At 36.7% G+C, this 20071-nt stretch overlaps 1 protein-coding gene across 4 annotated transcripts in view; it reads right to left on the minus strand.

Moving 5' to 3' along the window:
• The window catches only part of fbxw7 (F-box and WD repeat domain containing 7), a 165380-nt gene that overhangs the window by 41860 nt on the left and 103449 nt on the right, over positions 1 to 20071 (minus strand). For 3 of the 4 annotated variants that reach the window (XM_008111972.3, XM_003221747.4, XM_062981079.1), the window contains 2 exons: positions 6519 to 6601; positions 3445 to 3586 (listed from right to left, as the gene is read on the minus strand). In XM_008111972.3, coding sequence (XP_008110179.2) covers positions 3445 to 3586; positions 6519 to 6601 — 225 coding nt within the window. Of the gene's footprint in view, positions 1 to 3444; positions 3587 to 6518; positions 6602 to 9419; positions 10000 to 20071 lie in introns of those variants that run through there. The other variant, XM_008111973.3, reaches the window with a different exon arrangement.

The following is a 20071-nucleotide window of genomic DNA, read 5'->3' on the forward strand; positions in this document are numbered from 1 at the left end:
GTTTGTAAGTCAGAACAGATACATTTTAAAGTGTAAATCCAGACATACACACACAAAGAAAGGGCAAAGGGAAGGGTTAACACCCCTATGATGTTAGTTTTTCTGTCTGTGTTCAGAAGATTTCACCTCACTTTCTGTCCCTGTGATAATTAGATTTTGAAAAAATTGGCTTGTTGTGGAAAAAAGGATTGACGAGAAGGCTTAAATTGAGACACCTTTTCCCCACGACAACTCTTTCAGGAGTGCATTTCCCTTCCTAGGGATAGATTTATCTCCCTGTTGTCTCATTCCCATTCTTAAGTATGAATTGTGTGTAACTCAGTGGCTGCCTGACTGAGAATAAAGTGCTGATAATGACCTTTAAACCCCTAAATCCCAGTTTGAAACCTAGTAGCTTAACAGGCCAACAAGAATCATAGAAACATAGTTTGCTCATACAACACTTACGTCTTCCCTTCTTTTCTTGAAAATAGGCCCTGAAGATATTTTTATTTAATCTGTCTTTAGATAAAGATGTAAAGATCGTGTTTCTGTTACAACTTGTTTTTAAGTGCTTGAATGCAATGTTTCTACAACTTATGATAGGATGACATACTTGAAGAGATACATTATACTCCTGTTGTTCTGTTACTTTAAATGTTGATATTTTAAACTACTGACTGAAAAGCTGCAACCTTAGGAATGTGAGCCCTTGGTTTTTCATTTTAAGATCATAAACAAAAAGCAGTATGTTTGCTACCAAATATACCCGTTTCTTTTGGAGCAAACAATCTTAGAGTAATCACGACAGGTCATGGGGAAAATGGGTTCATTGTTTATCATGGTATTGTAGTTAGATGCTTCTCTGGGTGATATCATATGACTGAGTCTACATCAGATGCAGTTATGAATAAGGGTATTGCTTTCTTTTTCAAAAAAAATGTATGACATAAGAACAGCTGGGTGCAAAAATGTGTAGCATGTGTACTTATTGATTACTGTTCTTAATATTGAATACCACATATTAACTGTATTTCTTTACATACATGAAGAAAATTGTACAGTCATGTATCTCTATGTTATTGGAAATGGAAAAGATGTTGTGATTGTGTAACAAGCAATGCCAGAAGAGTTATTCTCCACAGTTTTTTCTTTAAAAATTGTACTGAAAGCAGGAGAAGATTGAAGAATTGAACTAAAATCAACAAATTCCTTTCCTGATAAATGAACTTTTTCATATCCCAGGTTATCTTAGTTTTTAAAATCTAATATACAAGAAATACACAATTACTGCTGTTTGTTTGCTTTGATCCTCTGAATATGTGGTAATTATTTTAGCAGCCCTTTCCACTCAAAATGTTTCTTTTTTTTTGAAGGTTCTGTAAAGCATCTAACTTCTTCTCAGGGACTTCTCAGTCCATGGATCACCACTTTGAATAGCACTGTCATAAGGGACAATGAGTCTGCATAATACAAATATTTGTCAATTGATCACTATAGTACGCTTTCAGATTTAACCTGATACCAGAGATATCTCCATTATCTTTCTTTTTGAATACATGTAAGGGTATGCCTGTGGAGTACAACTTTCAGAGGCTGGGAGGTCACATTGGCTGCCCCACAAGATCTTGGAGGACTCCACAGCCACAATACTCCCAATTTTGTTTTCTTCAAAATTTCTACAATGTCCCCCCAAGACTATTTTAGCACAGGTGAGGTCTTTTTTGAAGTACAAGCCAAAAGCTAACCAGAAGCATAAATGGGACATGGCCTCCATAGTGCTTTGTGAAAAACTGAACCAAATTCAGAGGTGTTTCCTCTACCTGTAAAGGCATTTGCACACTATATTCTGTATTTCCCTTTTTCTTATTCACTGCAGTATTGGAAATATGTGGCAGACTGTGGCACTGTGTTTAAGAAGTCTTTCATTAGTACAGAGGCCTCTTCCAATATTGTTGGACTATAATTCCCAGGATTTTTCACTAATAGCTATGCAGACCAAGGATGCACTTTTGCCCACCTCGTGTATTAGCAGCATTCTATAAGGTCTTAAGCATTTTCTCTGTCTTTTTACGATTCTCTGGATGAAGGCCATGGGGCTAAATATCTATAAGGCATGTGTTGTGATTTATAACTCATATAAAATCTGTATCCAGGCAATGGGTTGTGTCCAATGTTGCATGATAGTCTCCCAATACAATGGATTTTCTCATTCTTCCTTCCCTATACAGCCTCTTATGCCTGTAAAGTCTCTCCTCAGGGTCAAGAAAGACCAAATATATTGACATGGATAGTTGTAACGGAACTGGAAACCACTCAAAAATCAGAGAGAAAGGGAAATTACTTATACAAATTGCGTTTATTTGATCTAGGGTGAATTTCTCCCACAGTGTAGCTCCACATCACATCTCAGATTTCCTCAAAGGTATATCTCAGACCTCTTACAATCCACTGGTGGTTCAAAAGAAAAAGGGGATGAAGAAGCCTGCTCTCCACAGGTAGGTAGTTGAATTTTATCAGCCATCACATAACAGTAGATACAACCCACTGTATTAAGTTTTCACTTTTTCTCACCCTATCAGATCAGTCCTTAAACCGAGGAATAACATTTATTTTATTACACAAAGATATAACTGATCAAAAACAACAAAAGAGGTCTTTAAATGCATTTTTGGTCAAAATATTTCTTGAATTATTTTAACACTATTTGTTAACTAAGCAATTATAAACATGGTGGTCTCTATTGCGGAATACTCTCAATCCAAAAGATTGGTAGTCTGCATAAATAAGGCATTTGCATTACATTTGAAAAACTAATGTTCAGAATAGCAGTAATTTCTAATGCTGGCCCATTTCTCCTTTTTTATAATGTTTTAGAAGTAGTTTTCTGTTTATAGATCTCCATAAACACACCATACTGCTGGTTATTTAATGTAGTTCTGCAGAGATATATTAAGTTTGTTTATAACTGTGATTCAGTACCAGAAAACTACAGACAGTGGATTAAGTTACGAGAGTTACATCACATGAATCTCTTCTAGTGGATATAATTTCATTTTACACAGTTTTAATCAGTGCTGGATTTAATGTTTCTATATAGAAGAAACCATTCTAAATTTATCTTATTATTTTTAATATCTTTTTAAAAAAACGAAGAGCAATCATATTCTATTTTCATTAATAATTAAGTGCTCTAACATCAGTATTCTGCTTTTGGAAACATGTAATTATCCTAATAAATCTATTACAGGCTTGCCTTCAATGATAAAATATTGTATTAACATTTCTAACAGCTATATATACAAAACATGTTGCACAGAAGAAAGCTGTTCATAGCAAGAGAAAGTAATAGTGGAGTGACATTGTTACTAGCTACACGTATTCCAATTAGATTCTCTAACAATTCATGAAAAGTTAAGAACATTTTTCAGATGACTGGTCACTCAAAAAGAAAATGCTGGTCACCTGAAACATTTTCAGCCATTCTTGAAGGCCTGTTGGTGGCTGGATAGATGTAATTCGGCGTCGCTGCTGTCCTTGACCATTGGCTGCTCTCAGATCTCCAAATGTTGTTGGTGTTGCTGAACAAGGCACAAGCCCAGTAGTGCTAGGGAAGAAAAAAGGCTTATGCAGTTCTAACTCTGGCAAAGGATACTAATATTATTTAATATTCAATTATCCATGTAAATCACACTTTATTGCAGTTTCTTACCAAATGCACCACTTTTCTAATATTTTATGCTCATCTTTGATAGCTGACTACAGGTTATAATAAAATGAAAAACAAATAATAATCACTGAAAATCATTATTAGTTTTGCTGGTTTTTGTAACCTTGTTTCTGATATTCCTTCCTTTCCAGTGTATAGAATTTTCTATGGGGTGCCATGTTTTACATGTCTATGCTTAAAAAGACATAGTTTGAATATTTTAAAAAGAAATTTCAGACCACAATGACCAGGATTCCATGGAATATTTTCACTGTATCCCAATGGCAATTCACCCTATGGCCTGTATACTCAAGGGAGTTCTAATTCTTCTGGCACTGCATTACAGAAGTGCGCCACCAGATTTTGGTAACTATTTCTTAACTGGTAAGGATCAACAGAGTCAAAATAGTACAACTGGGAAACAAGCAGGAGCCACCAAAATATTCAGGGAAACCCTGTGACTTGTAGAATTACTAAAACACTTCCTTTAAAATGTAGGAGAAAAAACTGTATAGTGAGGACTGAACATCTTCAACAGCTATGTAATGGTGAGTGTCAACTGGAAAAGAAAAATGGAGCACTACAGGGGTGAGAAACAAAATGGCTTGCCTATATAGGCTGGAATCCTATAGGTTAGTCTCAACTAGAACAGATACGTTGATTCAGCTGATGAACAGTGAGTCAACAACTAGGGAAATTCCGTGTCTCTGCTTGTTATTAATAACACAGTGTCCTTGAGGAAGAGTGGTATCCAAAACTAGAACTAAGGGATGATAAGCTAAGGTTTACTGCAGCTTCCTTTACTGATTTATTTATGAGCAGGTGATTCCCTATCCCTTCAAGGCTCAGCATTGTGGTATATGTGATTTCAGGAAATCTTCATGTTCAATCTTCTTATAGAATTATTTTAAAGAGAACTTTGAATTACTTTCAAGTACAACTGTAAATTTCTCTAAATAGTAAAGATTACAAATATTTCAACTGGAGAATGGGAAGATATTTAAGTTTTAAAATAATAACTTCAACCTGTTTGGGAGATGGAGTGCTGCATAAAGACAAAGCAATACTGTTTGACCTTGTCTTCCAATTTTTGTACCTGTCATTGTACATTATCTAGAGAACAAAATGTAGCAAAATGTGCAACCAGCAACCATCTTGATCACCAATTTGGAGTTTTTCATTTACGGAGTGTTTATACAAGATGGTCTGGCAATAAACAAACATAAGAGGAGATATCTGAACACTATAGAGCAGAATAAGTCAAGGTAATTGAGACACTTTTGCTTTTATTACACTGGACACCAAGGATTACTATATGTCTTTAATTTGTAAGTAAAATTTGCTTTAATGTTAATTATCTTTCAAGTATTGATATTTGGTTCATCTTTCTATCCTTCAGCTCTACTAATATTCCAAATTACTGCAGACTGATCAAAGTTTGGTGTGTGCATACCAAAGCTATAAATATTTAACAATAACACAAATGGATTTTTTTAAAAGGTGCTATGTTATTGGACCCCTGGCTATTCCAGTTAGATGTGTTTGGGGAAGCAGGGCTGCTAAGAAAAACCTCTGCAGGAGAGAATGCAGCTAGTCAGCATAGTAAACAAAACTGGTCTGGATGGCTCAACACAGTAGCATTTTATATTTTAAAGTATTGTTTTAAAATACAGTTTTAAAGTATTATGAAAACTATTATATTCAAAGAAGATGGGTAAGGCATAAGAGAGCAAGCTTTAAACATAAAAATGTAGTTTTTATATACATGCAATCACAACATAATTTATCTGAAGAAATAATTCAAATTTCTGTACTTTTTAAAAAGATAAGTTATTTCAGAGTTCATGGCCATAAGATATTTATCCCTAATAAAGATTTTCACTGCAAATTCATATCCAATAAATACTGGACAGACATGTACACTAAAGGCTCAGCCTTGCATTGGCATTATCTTCAAAAACTGTGTTTTACAGAAGCAGAACAAATATACCTTTTCTTTAAAACCACACAGACCCATTAGGGATAGATTTCTTAACCTCTGATGTCTCTACAAATATCCTCATTTGTCAACTTCTACAATAGACCAAATATCTATAATGTTTTTCTCTCCCTTTGTAACACTTATAGAATCTCTAAGCTCATAAACAAGTATAATTTGTTTGAACTATGATATATAAATTCCTATTAAAGTATTTAAAAGGAAATCTACATCTGAACATCTTGTTGTGGAAAACAATCTGTTATAGCAACAAAGTTTTACAGTGATGCAATTTTTCATATGACGAAATGTAGGAGAGCTGTATTCAGTTGTTATGGCAACTACCAAGGAGTGAAGTTAAATTGCATGTAACTCTGATACTGAAATTTTCAATCAAAAGAAATTAAAGGGTTGCTAAATAGACAAGACTTTCCCATGATGAATGAACATCCTTTTAATTTTTAACTGCATTCTATGTTGTGGAGAAGTTATTATTCAATATGAGTCAGGAAATATCACACTGTCATATGCAAGAGTTTTGCTATTAATGTGAGATATGATGCTACTCCTATATTCCAATTGCTACAGCAAATTGATTAATGTCATCTTCTGCAAGTTTCCCTTCATGCAATCTTATGAAAGCCAACTGAAACCAGTGGAAAGTGTTCATTGTACATTTCCACATCAAAAGCAAAAGACTTTTGAACCTCTTTAATCATTTCTAAATTACCAATACTAGTCGTTTCAAATTAGAATGCATGTTTATGGACAAAAATACATAGGGTTTCTGCACTAGAAGTTGAGGTCCTGATGTATCTTAAAACAGGAGATCTGCTATGACATTACATTTACCTTGTATATTCTGAGACTTTGCAGGGTTTCTTTCCCAATGAGAAAGAACGGACCTCAGAGCCATGGTCCAACTTTCTCTTCATCTGTAAAATTGAACAAATAACAAAAAAATTACATTAGCTTGCCATCTTAAGTTATGGCAATACTAAATAAGGGAATGATATTACACTTGCACCTCAACATACCACAAATAACCTTAAGGAACAATTTACTTTAGATTTTAAATTAACAAAACAGAAATTACTCCAGTGACCTGCAACCTTTTGTGCAAGACTTTGCACCACAACCATTTGGCAGCTAGAACATTCCCTGCTGCATTATGATTTGTTTCCACACATTTATTCACTTCAATTAGCTTTTGGGTGATTTTGTTAGACAGATTAAGCCAAACGGCATGTTCTCTGGAATGTTAGGTATGAATGTTAAAATTATCAAACAGTTTGGGACACCTAATAATTTAAAACATTTTTGAAGGATAAGGCACAAACACATAATTTCCTGTGGTCAGTTCCCTAAATTTAAACATAAGATTAAATTAAGATGACTTCAGGGAAGCAAGAATTTCTGTAATGTCAATCCTAACTATACAGTATAATTGGGGATGGAGGGATCACCTCTGAGCATTTTATAAAAACATGTTTTATAATGGTACTGTGAAACAACACTTGTACAATGGCACCCAGTAAAGATCATAGGATCAAACTAAGATTGTAAGAACTAGCAATGCTTATATACAAGGTAAGGTTTAATTTCAAATTGTTAGATAACACATTAAAAAAGTCCAGACGTAACAAAAATTTCAATGCACAATATACATGAAATGCAAACTTTGGGGCTTTAATAAAATGAAGTACAGTAGAGTCTCACTTATCCAACACTCGCTTATCCAACGTTCTGGATTATCCAACGCATTTTTGTAGTCAATGTTTTCAATACATCGTGATATTTTGGTGCTAAATTCATAAATACAGTAATTACTATGTAGCATTACTGCGTATTGAACTACTTTTTCTGTCAAATTTGTTGTATAATATGATGTCTTGGTGCTTAATTTTTAAAATTATAACCTAATTTGATGTTTAATAGGCTTTTCCTTAATCCCTCCTTATTATCAAACATTCTGCCGGCCCGTTTATGTTGGATGAGTGAGACTCTACTGTACTAGTAATTCAATGGCTATACTAGTAAACAGTATGAAATACAAAGCTTTTCAGCCCAGATTTAAATCTCTTCCTAATGGATGATAGTGGTATTGTGCTTGGTGTTACTTAATTTTTCTTAATAAAATAATTATTTGTTCCAGTCTTGCTTTTGGCAACTACTATAAAAGATATGCAACACCACATAACCAAATTTTTCTGTTCTCTCTTCCTTCACATTAGACATTTACTACATGCATTTACACACTGTATGTATGTGTGTATGTATATGACGCATCCAAAATATTGTGGCAATCCTCCAACTCGATGGATGTACAGTAATTCTCTCCCAAATTAAAAAGTGCACATACACTAAGAAAATAACCAATTACTTGATTCTATGCTTCTATGTTGATGTTCGTGAATTATGCTTTATTTAAAGAATGGTCTGTTTAAATTTTGGGCTTATTCGTTTCATTTTCTCAATAGCGAAGATGCTCTCCTTGTAGTTAAGCTTTATTTGTGTGCCTCACACGGGACAGAAAACATGCAGCACGTTACTATAAAGAATGTAAAAGCCCAAAACAAGAAACAACCTTGTCTACTAGCAACCTCCCTCTTTAAAACAAAATTGGGAATAATGGAGACCATCTTTTTACTCATGTAGAGAGGAATGCTAGGAAAATTATGGAAAGACAAATTAATTTACTATAGCACATCACACTTGCATCTTTAGAGAAAGGATTAATATACTTGAGGCCCTTAACCTCTATGAAAAATTAAACTGAATTTCCTCTGGGGGATTTCACAATAAGCTAACAATATTTTTTATTTCCTGCTATGAAATGCTATATTTTCTTCACCAGATACATACTAGGAATCAGAAGATAAACACTATCTACTCAGGTAAGTACAACTTTATTTTCTCAAAACCATATTCTAAACAACAGACAGTTCATATATTGCCTAAGTATGTAACCAAACTCCATTTCCTTAATATCTGTAGAAAACTTTTCCCATTTTCTTTACATCTTGGTTGCAAATATAAAGAAGCTGAATGGAATATAGAACAAGCCTATTAAAATTAGCACTTAATCCTACTAAACAGACATCTATTCCCACGAGAATGGTCTAATATAGTGATTTTTCATGTGAAATTCAATGATGTGTCCATAAATACCTACAAATGCTAGAAATCCTGGCGGAAAAAGTTATTTTTTCATTTAAAAATAACAAATCTTGCAGCCTGTATTCTGCATCACTACTGAAAATATACCATGGCACCGAAAAGATCTCATGGTATCTTTAAAATGTCTTTTTGATATAAGCATTACATGTAAACATTGCTTTTGAATGCAGGGCCATCTGAGCTCACAAAATGAAAATAAAATACCCTCAGAGACATTATAAACATATAAAAAGAAGCTTTTATTAAAAAAAGAAGAAGCCTAAAGTGCTGAGCTGGATTTGAAGAGCCAGTTCTGATAAAGGTAAGTAAACAGCCTGCTCTTTCTTTAGCTTCTCATGCAGATTTCTAAAAGAAAAGTATTTTGCATCTCATTGAGCCTTTTCAGGGTTTGCCTTTTATTCAGTATATTGAATGTTAGGCAGTCAGACACCCACCAAAATGGGGAGAGGGGAGGTAACAGTGAGCTGATACTGCAGCCATCTCTGATTATACAGATTTTCCCTTTCTCATACTACAACACATACACACCACTTGCACTTAGAGAGGAAAGAAAACACCATACCGGTTACTTACTTTGTAAAAAATCATTTTTAAAGTGCCGTAGAACCCCATGTTGTCGGTATTTTTCCCCTTCAGAGATTCTGTGCCCCCGTGTGTCCGGCTGCTCGGTAGTCTCTGACAATATAGACCTTTTTCAGGTAGATATGTCACAGACTCTAATGTGGACATGCTCGGGCACGTCAGAAAAGGAAGATCAGGCGGCAGCAGCAGCAGCAGCAGATCCAGCAACCACAACTCCACTGCGAAGGATGAGAACGAAGCTCAGGATCAAACAGCTTCTCCCAGCACACATATACATGCGTCGAGCTTGTCTGAGAAGAACTTGAGGGAATAATGGGAGAAGGGGGAAGATTATTGGAGGAGACTTTGCCCTGTCAAAGCCTCCACTCCACGGATTCCTCTCTGAGCAGCACAGAGATCAGATTACATCTTCCCTCACACGCTGAGAATGGTGCAGTCCAAGCTTCAGCAATGCAGGCTGCACATCAATTATGTGGTGCTCAGCTCCAAGGAGCCTGTGAGCACACAGCATGGGAAGGACTTCGGCAGGAAATTAAACCAGCCCCACGCCATCCTCACATTGGCCACTGGGTTTGGGAAAACACCGAATATCTAGCTACCCTTTCAAGCCTGAGTAATTCATCCCTCCTCCCATTTTGAGCAAGCAGAGGAAGGCACTGGCTAATTCAAAATTACTGGCTGAAGCAAACAAGATCATTTTCGCTAATTACAGCTATACTGTGGCCCTCCGGCAAGCTGGCTGGACCTTTCGGTCTATGCGTCCAAAGAGATACAGTAACTGCTACATAAAAACGCAGTTAATTTTAAAATAAACCGAATTAAGCATCTCCTTTGGAAAACAGCCTACATTTCTCCTAGGCAAAAATGATAATAAATTACATTGGAGCATTTAGCATCTAACCTAATCTTGATGGAATGTGCAACATTAGGATTCAGGCATTCATCTCCCTTGCAGTTTTTAAAGCTGCAGTTCCAAAATAACAGAGCTGGAAAGGGAAGTAATGAGGGCATCTAGTCTATTTCACATTGAACACAGGTTCTTTAAGCCATTTACTGATCTCTTCCCAATTAACCTAAAAATCCAAGATAATCTAAAGACTTTCTATGTTCAATCTATATTTGATCTATTTAAATCCTAGTATCTACCTCTCTGTCCTAAAATTAGAAATATGATATTGCTGATAAATATTTAAAAATGATGGTCCTATCATTTTCTTTGGGTCAGTTTAGATAAGCATTATAGACACTTCTTGAGGAAACTCTAACAGTACAACTGTGGAAATAGGTCTACATTCATTCAGTCCAGAATGGAATGATAAGGAGACAAGTATCAGCTAAATACTTTCTCAAGATCTAGATCCACCTGGATCTCTCTAGAAAGGCAAACAATAAACCCTATTCATATCACAATGGTGGAAAAGCAAGGCAAGACTATAAAGCTTTTTCTAAAAATATGAATATAATATAACAGTCAAAGCCTGTTAAGTCAAGTGGAAATATCAAATATCTTAAATATGATACTTCTGCTTACAGTGATAGAATGCAGTGTGGTATTTCTGTGGAGGTATGATCATATTTTCCCCAGATGACATTCTTGCCATTAACAGAGTGTTCCTCCTCCCACACATGTATTATATGAAACAGTAACCAAAAAATGTATTGATTTTTTAAATACTGCTTCCTTTGTACTACAATTGAATGTCTACGTTTTCAACATTGAACGAAGCCTACTTCAGGAAACATTGTTGTCAAACATTTTTTAAATGTGCATAATGCTGCGTACGAATGGTGCATATAACTACAAATTGCTGTCTTTTCTCCAAGATACATTCAAAAATGGTTATCTATAACATCATGTCACCTGTTGGCGATCCTATAAATTTCATAGGGTTTTCTTACAAGGACTTAAATATTCATGTACATGCATTTTGAAATGTTGGCAAAATTGAAGTTTCTAAAAATGAGTAAAAACAGTTAAGATGTCCCCATCTGTATGGTTTTTGTGAGCAACACAATTGTACCAAAACAGTCAGCTGCCCACAGATGCTGTTATATAGCATACTGGACTAAAGCTTGCTGCCATCTTTCAGACAAGCTCCAACTACGTTTTCCAAAAGATATGTTCTTTTTATCAACAGTTGGTAGTCATAATGGATGGCTCTTATAAGTCAATGATGAATACTGTTGTGCAATTATATAGGCAGTAATAAGGTAGGGCTTACGCAAACATTTATGGAAAGTAGAATATTTAAGAAGTGGAATTGTATTGCTAGTTCTGCCTGCTGTATTATGCACCCATCTTTTCTATGTGTTGGAGGATGAATGTCTGCAACTGGTAGTCTGCCATACCTATATGTGCTTCAATTAACAGAATGTTCCGCATGGAAAGAAAACTATCACTGAAAAGCGAGTGTGGTATCTTGGTTTGGGAAGTTGGGACAGCAGGGTTCAAATTCCCTATCAGCCATGGAAATCTTCTGGGTGACCCCTGGCAAGCACCATTCTCTCAGCCTAAGAGAAAAGCAATTGCAAACCACTTCTAAATAAATCTTGTCAAGAAAGACCTTCGATATGGAAACCATGGCTTGAAATCAACTTGAGGACACATAACAACAAATATACAAAAATCTTGAATGTCCATGAACAAGACTTGAGTAGGACCCTTCTCCTTGTCATACATGCTGAAATTTACTTTAGGCAAATGGTCAACTGCCAATGAAAGACCTAGAAATTAGTAGGGAGATATTTGAAATGCAACCCTCCATATGATGTTAGACTGTAACTCCTAGTAGCCCTAGTCACCATAGCTAATGATGGCATATGCCAGAAGTTCCAGTCCAGTTTGGTCATCTCTGGAGCTCATAGACATTTGGGGGCAGGGGAGAAAGAGACAGGGTGTGGAGGGAGAGATCCGAAAGCCATTAATGAAACTAATTTTTCCTGCTTGGATTCACTATAGAGAGGGGATGTTTTTAATCCCCATTTTACATAGGCAGCAGAGGTGCTTGATTCAAATTACCTATCCAAAAGAATTTGAAAGACAGATGACAACTCCACTTATAAAGTCAAACAGAAATAGAAATCAAGGGTGTGGAAAGGGGATTCTGTGAAATGCTAGAGAAGACAATAAGCTCCCCCAAGCTGCTGCCTGAGTAATTGCAGATGATTTATGCTTACACAGTTCTTTCAAGTTAGACACTGCAAACAACTTATTAAATACTAGCTGTGCCCGGCCACGCGTTGCTGTGGCGAAGAATGGTGGTATGGGAAATAAAGTATTGGTGGTAGTTAAGGTAAAGGGTCAAGGTTTTCCCCTGACGTTAAGTCCAGTCATGTCTTACTCTGGAGGTTGGTGCTCATCTCCATTTCTAAGCCCAAGAGCCGGCGTTGTCTGTAGACTCCTCCAAGGTCATGTGGGATGACTGCATGGAGCGGCGTTACCTTCCCACCGGAGCAGTACCTATTGATGCACTCACATTTACATGTTTTTGAACTTCTGGGTTGGCAGAAGCTGGGGCTAACAGTGGGGGCTCTCTCCGCTCCCCCAATTCAAACCTGTGGCCTTTCGGTCCAGAAGTTCAGCAGCTCAGCGCTTTAACACGCTGCGCCATCAGGGGATATTATTTCCTAAAGGTTGTAAATATACAATATTTCTGATTGGTTTTTTTTTGTTTGTTGGAGGCAAGTATGAATGCTGCAATTAGGAAAAATGATTAGGATGTAATGGCCTTGCAGCTTTAAAGCCTGGCTGTTTCCTCCCTGAGTGAATTTTTTGTTGGGAGGTGTTAGCTGGCCCTGATTGTTTCCTGTCTGGAATTCCCTTGTTTTCAAAGTGGTGTTGTTTGCGATATTTTATGTGCTTCTACTGTCTGTGGCCCCGAGAAAACAGGATTTGCCAGACTTTGATGATGGGAATACTTTGTTGGGAGGTGTTAGCTGGCCCTGATTGTTTCCTGTGTGGAATTCCCCTGTTTATTTACTGTCCTGGTTTTAGAGATTATATTGTTCTGCATTATTCTATCGTTGGATAAGCGAGTGTTGGATAAGTGAGACTCTACTGTAAATACTACATAGTATTACTGCGCATGGAACTACTTTTTCTGTCAAATTTGTTGTATAATATGATGTTTTGGTGCTTCATTTGTATAACGATTACCTAATTTGATGTTTAATTGGCTTTTCCTGAATCCCTTCTTATTATCCAACATATTCACTTATCCTGCCAGCCTGTTTACGTTGGATAAGTGAGACTCTACTGTATATTTCTAATCTTATATTATCTGCTCAGAACTGGATTATATGAGGCTCCTTCTTCACAGCTGTATAAAATGCACACTGAAGTGGATTATATGGCAGTGTGGAGTCAAGATAATCCAGTGCAAAGCAGATAATATAATATTATAAATGGGTTATATAGCTGTGTGGAAGGGCCTTGAGTCTACACTGCCATATAATCCAGTGCAAATTAGATAATCTGTGGAAGAAGTCTAAGTGAGGCCTAAATCGGCCTGTCCCCTAACTGAAACCTGGCTGTCCCTTGGTTGCTAGGCAACCAAGTGGGCAGAGATTAGCCCTCTAAACTGGCAGCAATTGGATAAAAAAAATTATTGCTCTCCCTCTAATTAGGACTTTATTTTTCTTTTCTTTTTGTTGTATCAACCTTGAGGCGTGGATGATGGGTTGTGTTGTCAAATTTTGAGGTTGGGGGGCCTGTACTTTTGTTGTTTTGTGAATTGCCGTGATGCCATCACTCTTTTATATATATAGATCAGCAGCAGAGGTTCTCAGTAAATTATAAAGACTAAATTATTAAGCTTTCTAAGCCAAGCTAAAGAATACATACAATCTTAAGTTTCACTGTCATCAGTAAGAGCAATTTTTTCTGAGGAATGCATAGGACCCAAGCAAAAACACCACAACTAAGAAATGGGATCTAACTTTGAGTCTGCTTTCACTAGTTTGCATCATATTGTAAAGTAATTGCTCCCCCTAATACTGGCCAGATAGAGAAATGTGAGAACACACACCTGTCCAATAAATGAGCTACAGTGAAGTTCAAGTGGTGTCTTCATGAGAAGAAAAGAGCACAGAGGTAACCGTTATATGCCTGTTAAAAGTGCTTCAAACTGCTGGTGGTATAAATCTAACTTCAAAAACAAAAGGCAAACATCTGTTTAAAGTTCTCATTTCATGCATTTAGTTTTTAATAAACAGAACACTGGATAAAATAGAAACCTTAACTCTAGCTTTTCTGCTGCTTCCCATTAATACATGAAAGATTGGACCGGATGTGGGGTCTGCTACATATATCTTTTACAAAGTATGCTGGTCTAAAGTTCACACTCATGCATGTAAGTATTCCTAATTCCGGACTCTTAGGTTATACTATTGAAATACAGGCAGTCCCCCCCCCCCCCCCAAGTTGCAAACATCTGACATACAAACAACTCACAGTTACTAATGGGGTGAGATAACAGGAAGTGAAAGAAATGTATCCCTCAGAAGGGAAATTCACTCCTGGAAGAGTTTTATCATGGGGAAAATGTGTCTCAACTGAAACTTTCTCACCAATCTTTGTTTCCACAACAAGCCAATGTTTTTCAAAATCCAATTATCACAAGGACAAAAAGTGAGGTGAAATCTTCTGAACAGGAGCACAGATAACAAAACAACCACCACATGGGTGTTAATATCTCCCTGTGCTATCCAAAGCTAAAAGGAGGTACACTTAAAAGATAATAATAATAGTTTTATTTCTCATCAATGGCTATTTAGGCTACAATTACTGAGAGTTGCAGTCTAACAACATCAACGGTCAAACAATCCCACCAAAGCCTTATTTCAATCAATTTTGCATAAAGCCAAAAACAAAATAATTTTCACATTTTAAGTCACAATATTTTTAATATTAATCATACAAGAATAAGAAGCTATAAAAAGTAATTTGTCACTTACACTATCAGGCTTTAAGACAAATCTAGAACACAACTGCACCACTGATAAAGTAATGAATACCAAAAGCATAGGGGCGAATTCTAAAGCTTTATGAAACTAAATCCTTACTCCACAATATGACTATAAACCATATAATTGGGATGAGTATATAAATTGTAGTTCAAAAAAAGTAGATCAAAAAAGGATATTACTTGTTCAGGAAGAATATTAAATAATATAAATATTACACTTTCTATTCTCAAAAGATGCTTACATCTGGAAATGTCAAAGAAAATATCCCAAAAGGGTAGCACAGTTACTCAATTGCAGCAAAAGCAATATTATTGCCAGATATAATATGACAGAACTGTTCACAGAGTGTAGTTCAAGAGATATGTGATGTACCTCAGTTGGTAAGTAAATGAATCTGTTTTATCAGTATTTCCCTTTTCTTATGGAAAGTTCAAGACAATTTTCCTCTCATTTCAGCCTCATAGAAACCCAGTAAGGCAAATTAAGGCTAAGAGTGAGCAACTAGCCTAATGTTGCCTAGTAGACTGGGTTTCTCAGTCCCTGTCTAGCCACTGCACTACATTATATATGTGTGTGTGTATACAGAGGGGGGAATATGTGATCATCATAATTAAATGCAAATGCCTGTTACAATATTGTGCAAAACTTAAAGGGGATACAAGTTAAGCAAAATCCCGATGCACTATGGAGAAAGGCAGTAACACATTCATCAATTCAAATTTTGCTATGTTAACACCTGCAAATTAAGTAAACTGCAAGAGGTGCAAAATTATGTTCTTCAAATACGGCTTTAAAACACAGCCATTGACCACCTTCCTTACACTAATGAAGAAAGAACATAACTAATACTGGCAGAGCAAAGTAACAGAAGCAAGCTAAGAAGCAAAATAAATCAGAAAACTGACTGAAAGGAAGGAGGAATATGTATTAATTTTGGCTATGAGGGTATAGCAGAGGGACAGGGATACAAGAGGAATAGATGATACACCAGCAAAAATTCAGAAAGTCCTGAAGACATAGTATCTTTACAAAAATCTGAAGACTTAACTTATTTCATTTTAATACTTCAATTCAATATCCGTATTTTACATATTTACAAACAGAGAAATTGCAAAATGTACTAAAAACAAAACAAAAAATTAGGTCCTGTGAAACAAGAAAAGTATATAAGTATAGAGTAAAAAAATCCGGTTTGCCCTTTATAAAATCCCATTATTTGCCTTTTATAGATTAAATTCCCATTATATTTCTGGCCTTTTCAAATGCCTGGATGGGGAAATGGTGGTGGCAGCCAGGTGTCATTGGCCTGAAACAGCATTGGTGCTTCCCCCTCTTTGTGGAATGACCCTTGCCTTATCCACAGGTCAGATCAAATTACATAATTTGGACCCCCAAACCTGCCTGCCCTTGACTTATACATGAGGTCATCTTATATATGAATATATATGGTAATGATTTTTAATATTTACAATTAGATTAAATATGAAGGCTGAAACTTTTAATACACACTTTAATTATATTCTGAACAAAAACATGCTATTTACCTAGAGGTTTCCAAAATGATGTACCTAAGATCTGTCTATATACTACAGTTTATCATATTAGTGCTGTCTGAAAAACAGACTCCATGCTAAATCACCATTCATAGCAGGCTGTCTTGCTACCTTTGCATTGTCTTCATCATTGAAAGAAGTCACGAGTGGAGTGCCGTAGGGTTCCGTCCTGGGCCCAGTTCTGTTTAACATTTTTATTAACGATTTAGACGAAGGGTTAGATGACACCAAACTGGGAGGGATAGCCAACACTCCAGAAGACAGGAGCAGAATTCAAAACGATCTTAACAGACTAGAGAGATGGGCCGAAACTAACAAAATGAAGTTCAAGAGGGACAAATGCAAGATACTTCACTTCGGTAGAAAAAATGGAATGCAAAGATACAGAATGGGGGACGCCTGGCTAGACAGCAGTACATGTGAAAAAGATCTTGGAGTCCTTGTGGACAACAAGTTAAACATGAGCCAGCAATGTGTTGCGGCTGCTAAGAAAGCCAACGGGATTTTGGCCTGCATCAATAGGGCACCGCAGTTGAAGGGAGATGTTGACAAGTTGGAAAGCGTCCAGAGGAGGGCAACTAAAATGATCAAAGGTCTGGAGAACAAGCCCTATGAGGAGCAGCTTAAAGAACTGGGCATGTTTAGCCTGCAGAAGAGAAGGCTGAGAGGAGACATGATAGCCATGTACAAATATGTGAGGGGAAGTCATAGGGAGGAGGGAGCAAGCTTGTTTTCTGCTGCCTCGCAGACTAGGACGCAGAATATTGGCTTCAAACTACAGGAAAGGAGATTCCACCTGAACATCAGGAAGAACTTCCTCACTGTGAGAGCTGTTCGGCAGTGGAACTCTCTCTCCCGGACTGTGGTGGAGGCTCCTTCTTTGGAGGCTTTTAAGCAGAGGCTGGATGGCCATCTGTCGGGGGTGCTTTGAATGCGATTTCCTGCTTCTTGGCAGGGGGTTGGACTGGATGGCCCATGTTTTCCAACTCTACTATTCTATGATTCTATGATTCTATGAGATCTGCCTCATTAGCTGGTAGCTAGTGCTGTTGTAATGAAGTTTGATACACTGAGCATCTGAAAAGATATGGTAAAGGCTACAAAGGCTTGAAGATACATCTGTCATATATAGGGAGGTGGAAAGAAAGCACAACACAGAATCTTCTTCAAGGAAGCTATGGCCAAAGTAACAAGTAGCACAACCAATCTTAAATAGTCAAACAAGTCCAGAATAATCCAGGTTAGAAAATTCATTTTAGGAGCCAACAAAGGTTTTGTTGCTATGTGAGTTGGGAACATATACTCTTTCCAACAGTACCAATAGACTGTGAGCAGTTACAGAAAAAACCAATACTTCAAAAACAAGTACCACTTCTGCAGTCTCCAGCAAGTTGATTATAACTAATCATGCTGTTCTTGCTGACTTCCCATATAATCCAAGCACAAAACACACTGAGCAACAAGCATGATGATGATCATGATGGCATTTATTTATACCCAGCTTTATATCTCCCACGAAGGGGACTCAAAGCGGCTTAACATAAAAACATCAGCATAACTATTTAAATATACAAATATACAAACATTAAAACAGGATTAAATATAAATAGTATTTTAAAATTGCCAATGAAAAACTATTACAACAAATACAAAGTTAAAAACCACAGCACTCCCTGAATTGATCTTAAAAGTCTTCATCTTTAAAATCCTATCTGAATACAAAGGTTTTAGCCTGCGGCCGGAAGAACAGCAGGGAGGGGGCCATTCTGGCTTCCCTGGGCAGGGAAATTTGGGGTTGAGGGGACGCCACTGAGAAGGACCTCTATCTCATTCCCACCAACCCGGATTGAGATTGAGGGGAGACTGAGAGAAGGGCTTCTCCTGAAGATCTCAGGGCCCAGGCAGGTTCATACAAGGGGATGGGGTCAGCCAAATAGCCTGGACCTGAACTGGCTAAGGCTTTAAAGGTGTGTGTGTGTGTGGGGGGGGTAACCTGGCTGCAGCTCTTTGGACCAGCTGAAGTTTCCAGACACTCTTTAGAAGCAGCCCTATACAGAGCGCGTTACAGTAATCCAGACGGGATGTAACTCAGGTACCCATAGTGAGATCAAGGAACCCTGTCCCACCCACAAGTAAAAGAACTCCTAATGCCAGCACGACGATGGACACTTGCAATCTCATGTGCAGAAGGAATCAAGGTAAAGGACTTCTGAACGTCTTTTATCAAGAAAAGATGGTGCCAGAAGACAACACTCTCCAGGAGGAAGGTACTCAATCAGCTACTAGAGAAGAGCAGGGGACAAGTATACATAACAGTGTATTTAATAACTGAATTCAAGCTGAAAGGGTGTTTAACTGGTGATTTGCTCAGATCTTAAAGGAATGCTTGAAGCTTCACATTATATATAATAAGAACGTGGCAGGTGAAAAGCTTATATCAGAGGAAGCTAAAAATTGTAAACACAAAATGAGGCTTATGAACACTGCAGTATCTATGGTGACTATGCTAAAGTGGATAGAACTGGATCATTTTCAGTTAGAAAATAATAGTGTAGTTCATTCCTCATGGGGTACATGATCAGATAATGCTGCATTTTATACCCCTATCTGTTTAATTTATATGTAAAATATAGATTAAACATAGAGGAAAGAGGCATGGTAATTGAAGAAAATAACACCAACAATTTAAGATATATAGATAACATCAAACACTAGCAGAAAACAGCAAGAACTTGGAGTAACTATTGAGGGAAGTCAAGGAAGAAATATGAAAGCAGATTTCACTCAAAAGGAAAATAAAAATAATGACTAAATGGTTACATAATTTTAAAGTAGATGATGAAAACAACAAAATAGTTAAAGACTGCATATATCTTGGCTGAGTCATAAATCAAAATTAAGACTGTAGTCAAGAAATAAGAATAAGACATGGGATGGTAGCTACTAAGGAACTAGATAAAATTCTCAAGTTGAAAGATGTATCATTGAATATCTAAATCTGGATCATACATATCATAACATGCTAGATTTCTATGTATATTTGTGAAAGGTGGGCACTGAAAAAAGCTAACAGGTAAAAAAAAATACTCATTTGAAATGTGGTACCGGAAAAGAATTCTGTGG

The sequence above is a fragment of the Anolis carolinensis genome, chromosome 5 (genome assembly GCF_035594765.1).
Source record: "Anolis carolinensis isolate JA03-04 chromosome 5, rAnoCar3.1.pri, whole genome shotgun sequence".
In the NCBI taxonomy this organism is placed as follows: domain Eukaryota; kingdom Metazoa; phylum Chordata; class Lepidosauria; order Squamata; family Dactyloidae; genus Anolis; species Anolis carolinensis.